At 40.9% G+C, this 19,050-nt stretch overlaps 1 protein-coding gene across 5 annotated transcripts in view; it reads right to left on the bottom strand.

Annotated features, from left to right (window-relative positions):
- Positions 1-19,050, bottom strand: part of ZBBX (zinc finger B-box domain containing) — a 151,419-nt gene that overhangs the window by 69,028 nt on the left and 63,341 nt on the right. For all 5 annotated transcript variants that reach the window (XM_072142882.1, XM_072142881.1, XM_072142879.1 and 2 more), the window contains exons 8-10: positions 17,017-17,178; positions 6,508-6,691; positions 3,458-3,578 (exon numbers count right to left, since the gene is read on the bottom strand). In XM_072142882.1, coding sequence (XP_071998983.1) covers positions 3,458-3,578; positions 6,508-6,691; positions 17,017-17,178 — 467 coding nt within the window. The remainder of the gene's footprint in view (positions 1-3,457; positions 3,579-6,507; positions 6,692-17,016; positions 17,179-19,050) is intronic.

Raw genomic sequence — 19,050 nt, 5'->3', positions numbered from 1 at the left:
CATCTCTGAACGCACAGTACGTCGAACTTTGAGGCAGATGGGCTACAGCAGCAGTAGACCACACCGGGTGCCACTCCTTTCAGCTAAGAACAGGAAACTGAGGCTACAATTTGCACAAGCTCATCAAAATTGGACAGTAGAAGATTGGAAAAACGTTGCCTGGTCTGATGAGTCTCGATTTCTGCTGCAACATTCGGTTGGTAGGGTCAGAATTTGGCATCAACAACATGAAAGCATGGATCCATCCTGCCTTGTATCAACGGTGTCATGGTGTGGGGAATATTTTCTTGGCACTCTTTGGGCCCCTTGGTACCAATTGAGCATCGTTGCAACGCCACAGTCTACCTGAGTATTGTTGCTGACCATGTCCATCCCTTTATGACCACATTGTACCCAACATCTGATGGCTACTTTCAGAAGGATAATGCACCATGTCATAAAGCTGGAATCATCTCAGACTGGTTTCTTGAACATGACAATGAGGTCACTGTACTCAAATGGCCTTCACAGTCACCAGATCTCAATCCAATAGAGCATCTTTGGGATGTGGTGGAACGGGGAATTCGCATCATGGATGTGCAGCTGACAAATCTGCGGCAACTGTGTGATGCCATCATGTCACTATGGACCAAAATCTCTTATAACGTAATGTATAGGAAAAGGAGTAAAAGGTCAAGAAAAGGGTATGGATGGATGGTTTAAAATATAAGTAATGATGTACAGGTATAGATAATATACAGTAAACATTAGAATCATATCAGTAGATTAAAAAGAGGTGGTTCCCATAATAAAATGAATACATTGGGGCTCATTTACTAAGGGCCCGTGGAGTGCATTTTCGTCGACGATTTCCGTTTTCCGCCAAATTGCCCCAGGATTTTGCCGCATCAGCGCCGGTTGCACGCGTGTCGCAAGACACGCACTTACAGGAGGTCCTCCTGACGAAGCATCAGCGAAACGCGCGTCGGGGTGTAGCTCATTGGCCTCCTGGGGACCCCCATTGTACCTATCATCATGCTCACGGGAAAGGACTAAAATTGATTCTGTGCACAGTGGGAGCCGGAAGGTACTTCCGGTCCTCACCTCACATAGGACCCAACTAAGGAGCTATTTCTTTACCCATGTTCCCGTTTGCATCATTTACTATATATTAGGCTTTCTTGTCTCTATACTACTATTTACCTTTAGGTTCTGGGGTGTCTGCAGGGCGTTTATGTTTTTCGTGGTTGCCCCACTTTCCCTCAGGGGCTATGTGTTTCCCCTTATCTCTTTCCCTATTATGTGATTATTTTCTTGCATATTGTGCATTATATTTATAATAAAATATATTATTAATTTTATTCTTGATGGCTTTTTTCGGCTCTCTCTTGGGTTGTTTACTTTTATTGATTCAGATGTTTTTCTTTATAAAATTTGCCAATAGTTAACTACAAATGTGCAAAAAGCTGGAGGGGTGCACACTTCAAATGCCTATATCTCCTGAACCCTTGCACATAGAACCGGAGATATCCATTCTTAAAGTTACAATCAAGAATACAAAGCTGTACATAATTTTTTTTTTAGAACAAATTTAAGGGTTAATATCTCCAGTCCTGTTAAGCATCCATACTGTTTAAAATGACATAAAATTATGTTTCTATGTGCCAGGGTTCAGGATGTATGACTGCTTGAAGTGGTTTACTGTCAAGTCGTCCTTTCTGCATGGGGCATGTGCAAAAAGGACGTATATAGCCGTATGGCAGTCGTGAAGGGGTTAAATTACAATCCACCTATATAGTGAATACATGCGTAATTAAGGGAAATGTACTCTTTTACTGTAGGTGTGAAGTATTGTGGAAGAAGAGAAGGAATAAAATTAAGCGAGGGATAGAGCAATGCCATTAATATAAATGTCTAGGATCTGATAAACTGGGAAGTACTCCGTCGAAACGCATCATCCATTTTATAGTCTTGAATAAAACCCGATAACCAGTTTGATGTGGCACCTATGACTCTGTTTTTTGCATTATTATTGAATTCTTTGACCGGACATCCAAACCTGGGCAACTGGACCAAGAACTGCCGCCTTTTCCTACTGACCGTTATATAGGCTATTTCCTAGCCCGCACCAAGTAAACTCCCACCCTATTGGATCCGGGATTCATGTGGGCATCGCATTTTACGGACAAACTACTCTATGGGAGCGCAATCTCTTTTCTTTTGCACCTTATATTTTAACAATATATTTTCAGGGAAGTTTTCCAGAATGGGACAATAACAATTATGCCATTTTTAGCTACCTTGTCAGGAAGCCTCCTTACCATAAAGCATGACTTTCAGAAAGCCTAATGACATGATGTGGGATTAAAGCCAAACCAGTATATATTTGCAGAAGGAACAGATTCCCAACAGATTCACACTGGTTTCATCCCACATCATGTCATTAGGCTTCCTAAAAGTCATGCTTGATGGTAAGGGCGCTGCCTTATAAGTAAGTAAAATAGGCGTGGTTTCCAGTGTCCCATCCTGGACAACTCATATGTATATTTCCCGAAATTCCCCACTGGAGCATTAATGGCTGCAAGAGAAGAACTTTTACAACCTGATCCCAATTTGTTTTTATAAATTGATAGTTCTTGTTGCAAAAATAAACTTTGCTATATATTTTACTAAAGATAATTGCTATCAGTTCTTATACTTATTCGGTCCATACATCATTCAAGTCTATGGAGAGAGGAGTGAGAAAAGGATGAGAGATAAAGGGGCTCATTTACTAAGGGTCGCAGATTGCATTTTAGTCAGACTGTGCATCTTTTTCGGGGATTGCACGGCTTGGGCAGGTATTTAACAGGTGTCTGCACTGGGATTGTGTTGTACGCGATCGTTTTATGGCGCAAATTGGGGGACGTTTCGTTGGACAATCTGACTGATGCGGACTGAGTGCGAGATTTGACTTTCAAATTGTGTCGCAAGCCCAAGCACTTACATGCACCAGGAAGAAGTAAGTGATTTTAATGTTAAATTCCGCGCTCTGTCCGAATCAGTCGGATCGTCCGACAGCACATGCGACACAATCCCAGTGCAGACAACTGTTAAATATCGGTCAAAGCCATGGAAACCACTAAAAAGGCAAACAGTCCGACAAAAGTGTGTTGCGTGACGCTTAGTAAATGAACCCCAATGAGTAGCATAAAATTATGCACTTTATAAAAAGATTTTCATTTTAGTTGTCGGATTGGCTGAAATCACTGACACATCTGTACTGGCGGTATAAACCTTCAAGCAGCAGGAACAATTTGGGGTAATGTATCTTATATCATTTAGATCATGTAACCCGTTTTTAGCAGACATCAGCAAGTTGATTTCATGAACGATAATGTGACCCCTTTAAAGCAAGTCTAAACTGAAAAGTTTAACCCCAAATATTGGACATTCTGCTTTTTAGTGTGATAGTTTCATTTCTTATTTTGTACTGTACCTTCTATGCTTTTTTAACAACAGTTTCTCCATGTAGGTTAAGCTATTTTCTTTAAATTGAATTTCCAATGGTTTCATAGTGGCAGTGAGTACAGTCTGAACCTCCGAGCTTCCAATGTCATCTAGAAAACACAGATTTTATCAATTACAGTAGATGGATAGTAGATTACAGTACTTTTTGGTGATAATAATGAAATTCACTGGTAAATTATGAGATATTTGTAATGGCCAGTATCACATAAGTGGGGAGCCTTAGGGAATATTCCAAAGGCCTCATCCCAGTGACATTGGCAGTATATACCATTCAACACCTATATAGGACTTCTCTCAGAAATGGTCACCTGTTAAAGTAATCCCAGTAAAGGCGACCGAGAAACCAGGCGAATCTAGAGATGTCATTGCAAACACCAAGTGAGCCAACAGAGAATGGAATGCTCAAGAGCAAGCCAAGGTCAGGAGTGCTAAGAGTGCCAAAGAACAGGCTGTGGGTTAGAGCTGAATACACAGATTTGCAAGTCCACCATGAGAACTGGATTTTGCCACTAACAAAGTTGAGCTTGGCAAACTGGCATAAGCCTCCATCCAGGGTCCCCCTGGGCGGCAGAGACTCATTAGACCCCTTTGCAGTAAACTCACATGGTGGCACTAAAAATTCAGAAACTCAAACACTCTCCAGTTTCCTAAAATATTCCCTAGTATATCATCCCAAAGAGCACCCTCATTGTTATAATATGTACAGCCCCCTCATGGTTATTATATATAAAGGTCCCCGCACCCTCTATGAATCAATTTGATATGTCCCCCCACACCCCATGGATTCTTTTTGTACAGCCTTATGTGCCCCCACCCCCAGTACCTCTGGGCCCCAACACTTGCCCAGGTATGCCCAGTGCTGGTGCCAGCCCTGCCTCCAGCATGACTGGGTGTCAGGGTGAGATCTCAGTATACACAATTATGTATTCACTAGTAAACAATGACAACAAGGGGCATCAGTATTTACAAGATGCTAGTTTTTATGTGCTTAAAATTTGTATAAAGTAAGAATGTTAATACTGACATGCTTGTAGATTTTAGTGGAGTCCGAAATTGTGTCAAATGCTAAGCACATAGCAAGAAAATCTCTGGCGAGTTACACTTGTGACCCCATCTATCTACACTGCCTGTCATGTGAACATCACAAACTACTTGTACTTCTTGCTTTCTCTATTTTGCCCTGTTGAGTGTTCTGAATAAATAGTTGTCCGTGCTCAAAGAAGACTTGGTCTATGGAGGCTATGTCCTGGGAATCTCCAGCACTCCAAACCTGATGTGAACTGAGCCTTATCAACAACTATACTGCCCAGCTTAACGGGAGTACATAACAAATACTGCAAGTACAGTAAATTCAAAGTCAGCTTTGTTAGTTTAAAGCTTTCACATCCCAATGCAGTTAAAACATAAGGCACCAGCAGAGTCTGTTTGCTGGCAAGCGAATCTTCAGATGCAAAATATGTAATTAGTGAGAAAATAAATGCAAAATGCTAATGTACAAACCTTTGATGATGAAGAATCATCTGAATTGCAAAGAAATGTTAGATGTTGTATGTTATATGGATTAAATAGAATAAAAATGTGCTCGCTTTTCCTCAGTGGGCTGAAGAATAAGAAGTCAGGTCTCATAAGAGTGATCTAAAGAAAGTGCCATGCGTCTTTTAAATGGGTCTGTTCTCCACAAGGATAAGAAACACAAAGGAACTCTTTGGGGATGTCTGCAACAGGTGCCTTGTATTGAGTCACCCATAAATGATCCTATTTTCTGACAAGAAAGTAGTGTTCAAAGGAGAATATGCACACAAATGATCCTAAGTGGAAGGAAGGGGCACAGAAGCCAAATGAATGTTGTGAGAAAGTCAGTGGAGAACCAAAGGACAAAGTAAAAGGAAGTGTCAGTAAAGTTAACAAAGAACCTTAAAACTACTAAAAATTCTATACTGATACTATAAGCCATACTGACTCGAGTAGTAAGTACTAAGTGAGTCTGCCAGACTCATTCTCACTATTAAATGCATTATAGCGGCAGGTAAAAGAGTAAAACATATGTTTAAATATACATAAGGAAATATACTGTGAAAATCCATCATGATAAACCAGGGACACTTACTCATAGATCCAGGCACCATGACTGTAGCAATCTTCTTATATTTGTTATTCATGGCCTCCTTTCTAAAATCATTTTTTTAATTATGCTAATAAGAAAGGCTCTCAGGAGTGTTACAAGAGCCCCTCTATGCAGTAGCTTTACAGACAAAGGGTCAAACTTGCTAACTAAAGCAGAAAGCTTTAAAAAACATAGCTCAATATCTAATCCAGTGGTATGCTTGGGCTACATTAGGGATCATACACAGCTGCTGACAGTTTTAGGTATCAGTTTTGGAGATCTGGGAAACCATGCTTTTTTGTCTAGTTAGTGGCAGCCGGACTGTAGCTGGACTTGGAGCACTGTGGCAAAGGGTTTCAGAAAAAAGAAGAAGACGGGCCGTGGGGAAAAGACACTGCAAGATAGCTTTGCTTTTTTAAAGGGGGCTCTGCTGTGATCACTTCATTAAAAGGGGCTTGTCTGTGGACATTTGATTAAAGCTGGGCTCTGCTGTGGACATTACAATAAAGGGGGTTGTCTGTGATAATTTCATTAAAGGGGGCTCTGCTGAGGACATTATATTAAAGGGCGGCTCTGCTGTGATTATATCATTAGAGGAGGGTCTCTTCTGTGGACATTACATTAAAGGGGTCTCTTCTGTGGACATTTCATTAAAGGGGGGCACTGATGTGGACATTTCATTAAAGGGGGGCTCTGCTGTGATCATTTCCTTAAGTGGGGCTCTGCAGTGGATATATCATTAAAGGAGGGGGGGGGACTCTACAGTGGAAATATTGTTAAGGGGGAGCTCTGCTGTGGACATTTCATTAATTCCTGTTTTCTTATGCCTGTCTTGTCTTTACACATTAGAAATGTCAGAATATCCTAATGAATCCATGCTATAGGTATAAAATTAAATATAATCACTGTGTTACCTGCTTCCACCTTTAAGAAGCTGACATTCTGTGATTTCTTCCCGGTCTCATTTCTCCATTCCAATAAAGCTTCATTAAAATATTTTGCTGATTCCTCTTCATTAAAAGTTCCGTGCAGAAGAGATCCACTACTTTCAGGTAGGTGTTCTTTTCTTGGATGTGAGATAAAAGACTCTCCAGCGAGCTGTAAAAATATCATATTGTACTGTAAACAGGAGTTACACAAAACACAGCCATCCAACCTTGTTATTTCCAACCAATAGCTTTATTAATAACAGGGTAACACAGTGTATATACAAAGGATTAAAGATTGCAGCAAGAAGATACATGGCACTCATCGGGATAGCTTTAACATTCTTTCGATTATATATATATTTTTTTTTACACAAATCCATTGCTGTTGGGATGTCTGGAAACTTTGCTGATTACTTTCATTCTCTATGTCCAGCAGTTTCTTTACTATTCTCCTAGGTTTAGCCTTTCTCTGTAGTAACTGTCTCCCCTGGCTGTGATACTTAAAGCGTAACTGTAAAGCTAAACGAATTTAGTTAAAGCAACTCAAGGTGCCACACATCCCCAGCAAATTCATGCATCAAAAAACAAGTAGGATGTGTAAAGAATGGCTATAAACCAATCATAACACAACATTTCAAAAATGTTATTGATTACACTGAGCACTGACATTTAAAAACACTTAAAAACAGCACAAAAGACTATTATGCTGTTAACAGTGCATGACAATAACATGCTCTGCGCAATCTCACCCACTTTTTTTCCAGATCAAGGTAGATCTCTACTTGGTGTCAGTACAGATTAGGAATATTGTAAACAATGACTGACTGTGCAATTTGTAACCCGCAATAGATAAAGTGCAACAAGTGTCCTGAAATCAATAAATAATACACATTTCCAAGGAATACAAAGTGCAGCAATGTACCATATAAGGAAAATGATACCACCAAGTTTTGTGTGGAGGAGATGCAGCGCCCCACACGTTCCGCCTCTGATGTGGCTTCCTCAGGGGTATAGAGTCTAGTGCCTCTGAACAATATATATATATATATATATATATATATATATATATATATATATATTCAATAGTAATTGGGGGGAGTAAGCTCACCTGTGCAAGGTGTAGGTAGCGTGATGGCCGGGAGCGTGTGGTGGTGAGGCGTGTGGATGCAGTAATCGTGTGTAAAATCTGGTATGAGCATGTACTAAATGCCGAATTAAGCAAGATAGCTATGAGGATAGCCATTCTTTACACATCCTACTTGTTTTTTGATGCATGATACTGTAAAGCTAAAGGGATTTTACTAAATTATCATATGTGATTTCCGCTCTAAAGTCAAACAGAGGCCTACTTTTTGCTGCTCGTCCTTTTCTTTCCAAGGTTTTGGCATTTTCTGGTCTGAAAGTGTTTGACAAAAATCTTTCTCAGAGGTCAAGTGGGCGGAGACTAATATCCGTCAGTCTATGCCCTCAGGCTGAGGCCAGTTAGCTTGCCCACAGATCCCATGAAGTCTTGTGTTCGCTCTCAAAGTAATTTAGCATTAAATCCACATAGTCTCCCACAAGTAAATCCACGGAACACTGCACAGTGCACATACAGTATATATTTGGTGACTAGGTTGGCAGCTTCCATCACATGGAGGAGCAGGGAACATGCACAGGGCACATACAGGATGTATATGGTGACCAGCCTGGCAGCTTCCATCACATGGAGGAGCAGGGAACATTGCACAGGGCACATACAGGATGTATATGGTGACCAGCCTGGCAGCTTCCATCACATGGAGGAGCAGGGAACATTGCACAGTGCACATACAGGATATATTTTGTGACCAAAGGGGTGTATAGGGGTGTAACCTATTGGTCTCCTGAGGACCCCCATTGTACCTAGCACCATGCTTACGGGTAAGGACCGAAATTGATTTTGTGTACTGTGGGAGCCGGATGGTACCTCCGGTCCCCCACTTCACATAGGATCCTACCAAGGAATTATCCTTTTACTTATGTTCCCGTCTGCATTATTCATCATATATTAGACCCTTTGGTCTTTATATTATCATTTACCTATAGGTCTGGGGACACTTATGGTTTTCGTGGTACTTCCCCTTATTTCTTTCCCTATGTGATTTCACTTTCTGCATATTGTGCATTGTATTTATAATAAAAGATATTATTAATTTTATCTTTGATGGTCTTTTCGACTCTCTTTTGGGTTGTTGATTATATTTGGTTGAGAGTTGTTTTCATATAATATCAAATGAGGCTCTTTTTTTCTTTTTTGGTTGTTCAGTTTTGGCTTGTGATTTTAAGTGGCTAGTGAACTTAAGTGAGTTGAAAAAAGCGGAGTTTTGTGTGTGTTAAGAGTGAATCTGTTGTTTGGGTGATTGTGGACTGAGTATATAGGTAATAGCACTTTTCTTAGTGTCACAATTTAAATAGATTTTTTTTTTCCTTTCTTTGCCTGGTCTGCTAATTGGGAGGAGGGATTAGTGTTCACACCTGATAAGTTAAGGTCTAGCAACTCACTTTTGAGCTCGCTCAGTTTTGGCTTGTGATTTTAAGTGGCTAGTGAACTTAAGTGAGTTGAAAAAAGCGGAGTTTTGTGTGTGTTAAGAGTGAATCTGTTGTTTGGGTGATTGTGGACTGAGTATATAGGTAATAGCACTTTTCTTAGTGTCACAATTTAAATAGATTTTTTTTTTCCTTTCTTTGCCTGGTCTGCTAATTGGGAGGAGGGATCAGTGTTCACACCTGATAAGTTAAGGTCTAGCAACTCACTTTTGAGCTCGCTCAGTTTTGGCTTGTGATTTTAAGTGGCTAGTGAACTTAAGTGAGTTGAAAAAAGCGGAGTTTTGTGTGTGTTAAGAGTGAATCTGTTGTTTGGGTGATTGTGGACTGAGTATATAGGTAATAGCACTTTTCTTAGTGTCACAATTTAAATAGATTTTTTTTTTCCTTTCTTTGCCTGGTCTGCTAATTGGGAGGAGGGATTAGTGTTCACACCTGATAAGTTAAGGTCTAGCAACTCACTTTTGAGCTCGCTCAGTTTTGGCTTGTGATTTTAAGTGGCTAGTGAACTTAAGTGAGTTGAAAAAAGCGGAGTTTTGTGTGTGTTAAGAGTGAATCTGTTGTTTGGGTGATTGTGGACTGAGTATATAGGTAATAGCACTTTTCTTAGTGTCACAATTTAAATAGATTTTTTTTTTCCTTTCTTTGCCTGGTCTGCTAATTGGGAGGAGGGATTAGTGTTCACACCTGATAAGTTAAGGTCTAGCAACTCACTTTTGAGCTCGCTCAGTTTTGGCTTGTGATTTTAAGTGGCTAGTGAACTTAAGTGAGTTGAAAAAAGCGGAGTTTTGTGTGTGTTAAGAGTGAATCTGTTGTTTGGGTGATTGTGGACTGAGTATATAGGTAATAGCACTTTTCTTAGTGTCACAATTTAAATAGATTTTTTTTTTCCTTTCTTTGCCTGGTCTGCTAATTGGGAGGAGGGATTAGTGTTCACACCTGATAAGTTAAGGTCTAGCAACTCACTTTTGAGCTCGCTCAGTTTTGGCTTGTGATTTTAAGTGGCTAGTGAACTTAAGTGAGTTGAAAAAAGCGGAGTTTGAAAAAGAGAAGTCCACAGAACTGTAAGTAACCTACATTTTATATCTCTTGATTTATATACTTATCACTGTTTTGTTACTAGGATATGGCTAGCAAGATTGGTGGTATGCTCCAGTGCACACTCTGCCGCATGTATACACTGCTGGAGCAAGAGTTCGAGGGTGAATACCACTGTGACAGATGTGCCCATATTTTTCTTCTGGAAGCTCGTGTTAGAGATCTGGAGGAAGATATTGCACGGCTGCGAGCAATTGACAATCTTGAGAGGAGTATGCTGCTCACTGAGCAAGCAATAAGCGGGGTAGAAGTGGAGGGTGGAGAGGAAAGCCAGCAGGGCCAGGTGGGTAGCTGGGTTACTGTAACTAGAGGGGGTAGGAAGGGGTCAAAGAAAAGGAAGGCCAACTCTGACTCTGAACATCCAAGCAAAATTGCAAAATTGTGCAATGATGTAAGGACGTCAGTGTCAGAAATGGCAGCCCTAGCGGATCCTGCTCTCCCTCACAGCCGGGGGAGCAGACCAGCTAGTAGTAGGGTGGATGGGAGTGCAGGTAAGCCAAGGCAGCTAGTGGTTGTAGGGGACTCTATAATCAGGAAGACGGATAGAATAATTTGTCGCCAAGACCGCCTCAACCGAATGGTTTGCTGTCTCCCTGGTGCCAGGGTTCGGCATGTGGTGGAAAGGGTGGATAAATTACTGGGAGGGGCTGGGGATGACCCAGCTGTCGTGGTCCATGTTGGTACCAATGACAGAATAGATGGTAGGTGGAGGAGCCTGAAGAATAATTTTAAAGAACTAGGTTCAAAGCTTAAGGAAAGGACCTCCAAGGTAGTATTCTCCGGAATCCTACCAGTGCCATGCGCTACACAGAGCAGACAGCGGGAGCTCAGGGAGTTAAATGCATGGCTCAGATCCTGGTGTAGAGCAGAGGGATTTGGGTTCCTAGAGCATTGGGCTGACTTTTCACTGGGGTACAAACTGTTTTCTGCAGATAACTTGCACCTAAGTGGAAGGGGGGCTGCTGTGCTGGGGGAGAAGATCCTAGCAGGGGTGGCGGAGTATTTAAACTAGGCTCGGGGGAGGAGGAAAAGGAAGACACTGAAGGGGTAGACAGGTCAGAGAGGGGGCAGGTTATGTTGGTGGGTGGTGATGTGGGCGGTGTATGGGGGCCTGAGGCAGTGGATAAGGAGATCCACAAGTTGCAGAACAGTGGTGAGGATATATGTGCCAGTAAAATTACTTTAAATCAGATAAATAACTGTGGAAAATTAAATTGTATGTTCACAAATGCCAGAAGTATCTCAGGCAAAATGGGCGAGCTTGAGGCTCTGATATTAGAGGAACAGTTAGATGTTGTTGGTGTAGCAGAGACATGGCTCGATGCATCGCATGATTGGGTTGTTAATATTCAAGGTTTTACACTCTTTCGGAAAGACAGGGCAAATAGGAGGGGAGGTGGTGTATGTCTGTATGTCAGAAGAGACTTAAAAGCGATTGTGAATGAGTCAGTGGTCTCAGAGTGTCAGGAGGCAGAAACTTTGTGGGTTGAAATTCAAAGCCAAGAGAGCTTTGAGAAAATTATTTTTGGTGTAATTTATAGACCCCCTAACATCTCTGAGGAAATAGAGGGTCACCTATATAAACAGATGGAGCGGGCTGCACAGGAGGGGACCGTAGTGATAATGGGAGACTTTAACTTTCCAAATATAAATTGGGGTCAGGGCTCGTCTTCATCTATGAAGGGGAGACATTTTATCAACTTTCTGCAGGATAATTTTATGGTGCAGCTTGTAGAAGATCCCACAAGAGGTGACGCATTGTTGGACCTTGTGATTTCTAACAATGAGGAGATTGTCCAAAATGTCAGTATCAGGGAACCCCTTGGAAACAGCGATCATAATATAATTATTTTCCTCTTAAACTTTAAAAAGCAGAAACAGGTGGGAAAATCGAAAACTTTGAATTTTAAGAGGGCTAATTTCCAAAAATTCAGGGCTGCAATACAGGATATAGACTGGGATCAGATACTGTCACATGGTGATACTAATGTTAAATGGGAGAAATTCAAATCTATCCTGGGTTTTTATACTTCTAAATTTATTCCAATAGGTAACAAGTATAGACGGGCTAGATTACACCCCGCGTGGCTTACAGCTACAGTTAAAAGGGCAATTAATGAGAAAAAGAGGGCATTTAAAAAATATAAATCTGACGGGTCACCTGAGGCTTTCAATACTTACAAAAAACTTACCAAAATCTGTAAAAAAGAAATCAAATCAGCCAAAATACAAAATGAAAGACAGGTAGCTAAAGATAGCAAAACAAATCCCAAGAAATTTTTTAGGTATATCAATGCAAAAAAAAATGGGTCACAACAGGTTGGACCCCTTTATTCTGAAAATGGGGCATCGGTGACTGGAGACCAGGAGAAGGCAGAGATACTTAATAGTTTTTTTAGCTCCGTTTATACAATAGAAGAGAGAACTTCTGACTTGGGTGGTGTCAGTGCGGGTCATGGATCCTGTGATATACTAGGCTGGCTAAATGTAGACATTATCCAATCTAAGCTAAATAAAATCAATGTGTACAAAGCTCCTGGACCAGATGGGTTACACCCCAGAGTTCTTAAAGAACTCAGTTCTGTTATTGCTGTACCGCTGGCTAAAATCTTCAGGGATTCTGTAATGTCTGGTGTGGTGCCAAGTGACTGGCGCAAGGCAAATGTGGTGCCAATATATAAAAAGGGCTCTAGAACTTCGCCTGGCAATTACAGGCCTGTAAGCTTAACTTCCATTGTGGGGAAAGTATTGGAAGGGTTAGTAAAAGACTACATACTGGAGTATGTGACATCAAATAGTATAATAAGTGACAGCCAGCATGGGTTTACTAAGAATAGAAGTTGTCAAACTAACCTTATCTGCTTTTATGAAGAGGTTAGCAGATGCCTGGATGGAGGAGCAGCTGTGGATATTGTGTTCTTGGACTTTGCAAAGGCATTTGACACTGTCCCTCATAGACGCCTGATGGGTAAAATTAGGGCTATTGGTTTGGCAGAAATCATTTGCAATTGGATTGAAAACTGGCTGAAGGATCGTATCCAGAGAGTTGTGGTCAATGATTCCTACTCGGAATGGTCACCAGTTATGAGTGGTGTACCCCAGGGTTCTGTGCTTGGCCCACTACTATTTAATATATTTATTAATGATATAGAGGTAGGAATTAATAGCACTGTGTCTATTTTTGCAGATGACACCAAACTGTGTAGTGTAATACAGTCTATGGAGGATGTTCATAGGCTGCAGGATGACTTGGACAAACTGAATGTTTGGTCATCCACTTGGCAAATGAGGTTTAATGTGGATAAATGTAAGGTTATGCACCTGGGGGCCAATAATCCAAAGGCAAAATATGTCCTTGGGGGAGTAAATCTGGGTGAGTCCCTTGTTGAGAAGGACCTGGGGGTACTAGTAGATCATAAATTGAATAACAGCATGCAATGTCAATCAGCTGCCTCTAAAGCCAGTAGGATCTTGTCATGTATCAAAAGTGGTATGGACACTCGTGATAGGGATGTAATATTACCACTATACAAGGCACTGGTTCGGCCACACCTGGAATATGCTGTCCAGTTCTGGGCACCGGTCCATAAAAAGGATGCCCTGGAGCTGGAGAGGGTTCAACGTAGAGCCACAAAAATGATAAGGGGTATGGAGGGTCTCAGTTATGAGGAAAGATTAAAACAACTAGATTTATTTAGTCTGGAAAAGAGACGACTACGAGGGGACATGATTAATTTATTTAAATATATGAATGGTCCATACAAAAAATATGGTGGTAAGTTGTTTCAGATTAGATCAAATCAAAAGACGAGGGGGCACTGTCTCCGTTTGGAGAAATCAAGGTTTAATCACCGGAGGCGACAGGGCTTTTTTACTATGAGAACGGTCAATCTGTGGAATAGCCTGCCTCAGGCGCTGGTCACAGCAGGGACAGCGGATAGCTTCAAGAAGGGTCTAGATTCCTTTTTACACCTAAATAACATAGATGGTTATGTTATATAGAATTGTTTCCCCTAAATCCCTTCCTCATCCAATCCCTTCCCTTCCTTGGTTGAACTTGATGGACAAGTGTCTTTTTTCAACCGTAGAAACTATGAAACTATGAAACTATATTTGGTGACCAGCCTGGCAGCTTCCATCACATGGAGAAGCAGGGAACATGCACAGTGCACATACAGGATGTATATGGTGACCAGCCTGGCAGCTTCCATTACATGGATGAGCAGGGAGCATGGAATACGTGGTAGAAATCATAAGTACATGAAGTGTATAGCCTGTGCTGTGTGAGCACTAAGGGTTAATAGCTTATATGCACAGAGCTGATACTGCGGATGACAGAGTGGGGGAAGGGCTATGGCATGAAGTGCAGAGACAGACAGAGAAAGTTCTGTAGAATCACAGATTGTGATGGAGGGACTGATAGGGAACAGGTGAGATCTTGTACCTCACTATTCTGTGCAGCAGACATCTGCATCCACAGTCTTGAAAACATCCGGCCCTGTTACATACTAGTGATGGGTCGTTCACGAACAAGCCGGCACAATTTATGTATTATGTATCATTATGTATTACGTATTTAATAGGGAGCCATTCAGGTGCCAGAAGAGCCGGCTCTTCTTAGTGAGCGGAGCCTAATGAGCCAGCTCACTAAGAAAAGCTGGAATTCCCATCACTGCTACATATGCAGAGAGAGCTCTGTCACATGACCTCCTCCTCTGCGAACAGGATGCAGCAGCCCCTCCCAGGAGTTTGTTTATACTACAAACTCAAGGGCTAAGCAGGACTGGCAGAGGAAGCAACTACTGTAGCAATGAGGTAATCTGAGGAGAAAAGCAAAGAAACTTCTAGATATAGGTAACAATGATAAAAATAAAGTTGTTTTACATCGTAACAGCTGATGTTTTCTGGAAAAAAAACTTTACAGTTACTCTTTGAAACCCTTTACACAAGGTTTGTATGGTTCTAACTGCTGGAGAGGAGCGGACTTCTGCTCCCTGATCACTGTGCTGGGAAGGGGGGGGGGGGTCATGTGATGCTCTATTTGTGTAGCTAGCGCAAAAACCCCATCAGTCCATCCATCTCAATCTGTGATTCTGCTACTGCAGCTGCCCCTTTCCCACAGCCTCTGCTCTCTGTACTCTGATCTTCACAGCAGACAGCTGTTAACCATTAGTTCTCAAAGAGCATAAACTATATACTTAATGGAACTATTTCACTGCTGGTTTCTACTACTTATTGAAGGCTTCATGCTTTTGCATGTGATGTAAGCTACCATCCTATATAGATCCTATATGTTCACACTATGAAGTGTTATATATATCAATGGATTTGCTGCATTTTCTCAAGTTTCTGTATAGTTGCAGTATAGTATGGTATCCTAACAGGTGCTGATGAGTGCTAACTATCTTCATGCTATACATTGACTGTCATGGATGAGCTTGAAATGGAGACCTGAGCTCCAGAAAAAAATTTTAAAAGTGGGAGGTGCGTATCAAGCTTACTGCTGTACATCTAAGTGGAAGAGGCGTTCTTCAGAGCTTCACATCCATGTCTGCTAGCAAATCCATGGAGTGAGGAAAAAAACAAAAACAACGAGAAAAGAGGACGGCGCCTCGTGTGATAATGTTACGGCAAGTGTGTTCCGTATGAGGTGAGTAATGAAAGGTGCTCACCTGGTAGCTACGTGTGCGTTTGCGACAATATGATTCTGCTTAGGGGACAATTCCCTTTTGATCATTGCGTACGTATCTTGTTGGTTACTGTAGCAGCTCCCAAGCTCTCCAATAACTGGTAATCAAAGGAACCATAGGTAGAAATGTATGAGAAGAAAAAAAAGAGGGTGGAGCTTAACGGTTGCACTTGTAACTAAGTAGTGAGGTATCCTCATCAACAACCAAAGCAATATTTAAAATATAAAATCCAATGGTAATGCATTTCGGGATTAACCCTTCATCAGACCAAAAATGGAAGCACTGAACAAGTTTCGATAGACAGCTGTAATGGGCTGTCTATTATTGGTCTGACAAAGGGTTAACTCCAAATCGCTTTGGTTGTTGATGAGGATACATCACACTACTTGTTTACAAGAGCACCCTTTAAGCCCCACCCTCTTTTCCTTCTCAAACATAGCTAATCCATAGGGTTGTCAAGTGTAGGAGCCCTGTTTATTTGATTTACCTCAATAATAAGCATTTATTTAACTGTTGCAACCCCTTTAAGATCTTGTTTCATACAACTCTATTTTGAACAGTGCACCACTAGCTTTGCAAAAGCATACAAATAATTTATGAGCCAGTTTCATCAAAAAAGTCAAACAGTGCACAGTTATACTGCACAGCCTTATGCTGCAACAGTTTATCTAATGGATTATAAATCTGACAAAATCCAAGACTGTCTAGTTGTACTTTGCACCCACTATTTTTGGTGCAGCAACGTTGGTAATATAGCAACGTTGGGATTTTTTTGTGGTTGGATATGCTGCCATACAGACGTGGCCACAATCCTTTTAGTGCACCTGTTGGAAAAATGGGCGCATTAGCACTGTCCGCCAAATTTATGACGGCAAGTCGGACATAATTGTGGTGCACACCCCTTAAAAACACTGGTGCACTCAGTTTATGCGTGATCGGCGCACACAGGGTGCACCACATTAATGAAGACCGTGCTGCGGTTAGTGCACATTAGTGAGGCAAACCGCACATAGTGCGGGGCCATAGTGTTAAACAGTTTTTTATGTAAATTAAGACATAATAAAGATGTAAACAGATTGATATTTTGCCCCGTGGTGTATTATGCGTACTTAGCTCCGTCATAAGAAAAACAAACACCAACCTCTCTACTGGCTCTCTGCGTCTGAATCATATGCGAATTTCCGGTTGACTTTATGCTGCCAATAATCTCTTTGTCTTTCACAAGTTTTCCACTTGCCTCATCAACATTCAGCTCTTTTTTGAAAGCATGTGAGATATCTAATTTGCCATCTTGAGATTTCTCCTGCAAATATGAAATATTAGAAGTAAACTGAATTACTAAACAATTTCACTGCTGACATAAATGCATGAAATTAGCAACCCACTGGCTCCCAGTATGTTATGTAGATATTTCCAGTGGACATTTCACTCCTGCCGTACTTTCTATGCATGTTAAATTTCTTGTTGAATTGTCTGCGCTTAGCTCGTTATTTAAAAAATATGCAAATTGGCATAGAAGAAGTGTACTTAAGGAAACGACTGAAGACGAGCAGAACTGCTTCTTTTCTTCGGCAATGTTCTCCTCTGCAGCTCGGAGTGCATTTATCTTTAGAAACCACAGTATAAAGGCACCGTTAAGTCCAGGTTAGGCTTAAATTGGAATGCAATGCGCAGTTACATTGGATTTTTGACATATTTTATTTTTATGGTGCCGAGCTTTGCATGTGCTGGCGCCTTGTAGTTCAATTAAATTAAAAACTAAAGCCCGAGCTGCTTCATTTAAAATGCTCTTTTATATGGTATGCAGGTGTATCTTAAGAGGCAGTTACTTATGTAAGACTGCACATTTAAGACGTTCATTTCCATACTAAACAAGTCGCATCGCTCTGCCTAATATCAAACTAACAGCGAGTTAAGGGGAAATGGCAGAAACATTATCCAAAATCTATCAAAAACGAGACGAGAAGAAGAGCTTTGATTCCTTGTTGCCAGATTTTTTGTCTTTAATTGTCAAGACAGAGATGAATGATCAATGCAATCCGCATCTATGAAAGTTTGGTCTGCAGAAGTTTTAGGAACAAATGGAAACTTATTTTGGCATAAATGGTAATTAATAAGTACACTTGCTTTGCTTGCACGACTGTCAATCTCATCAAGGACCAGACATTTGTGAATTTCACAGTGTCTACCAAATCCTATATACCATGGGAGTTTACAAAATTTGAACCACGATTAAGGTCTTGTTGTGTCTGTCCCTTGACAGCGGTTACAAAATCCATGAAACTTTTGTCATGTTTTGCTACTGTTGATTTGGCATTAAACAGACCAGAAAATGTCTGAATCTCGTCATGTTCTATTTCCCTAACCTGCTTATTCAGAGAAGCTTCAGTGGGGCATCGTGAGACGAGCTCTGCTTCAACAGATTTACTGTGAGCAGATGATCAGTCATGGACGCGGGAAGAATCAATTTATTGGTGGGATATCCAGACTATAGAGAATGTATCATTGAATGCAAGATCAATCTTTTTACTGTGGGAACTTTTTGTTTGCCTGCTTTGGATATTTTAGATTAGACATATTTGCTGGTTCTATGACTGTGAGCTTAGGTCACCACTCATACATTCCCATACATAGTGTTATAGAAATCATTTAGTGAGTGTTGGTTGAACAGTTTCATTTCATATTTATACTTAGAAGCTATATTCAAAACAAGGAAGCAGCACTCCGTGGAAAATAGTGATTTATTTCACCAGTGGAAAATACAACATTTTCAGCTATCTCAATGTAGCCATTCTCGAGTATGGCTACATTGAGATAGCTGAAACGTTGTATTTTCCACTGGTGAAAAAAATCACTATTTTCCACGGAGTGCTGCTTCCTTGTTTTGAATATTGGATCACTGGGATCGTGAGTTGGAACCCTTCAAGCCTGCACCCACATACGGATCCTAATCCGGTTTTTCACTGTGCTGCTTTGCCTTTTTCTTATACTTAGAAGCTATATGTGTACTAGTATTGATGACTTAGGCTTGCATTGTATATATTTGCTTATAAGTGACTGAATTTCTTTTCAACCAAGCAGATACAATAGTAGAATAATTTTTTAGTCCAACAAAGATTTAATGTACAGTAATTCATATGTTTAGATTCCATATGTCGACATACAAAATTTCATT

The sequence above is a fragment of the Engystomops pustulosus genome, chromosome 3, assembly GCF_040894005.1.
Source record: "Engystomops pustulosus chromosome 3, aEngPut4.maternal, whole genome shotgun sequence".
Taxonomy (NCBI): Eukaryota; Metazoa; Chordata; class Amphibia; order Anura; family Leptodactylidae; genus Engystomops; species Engystomops pustulosus.
Note: the sequence above shows the minus strand (reverse complement) of the source record. Positions and strands in the feature narration are given on the sequence as shown.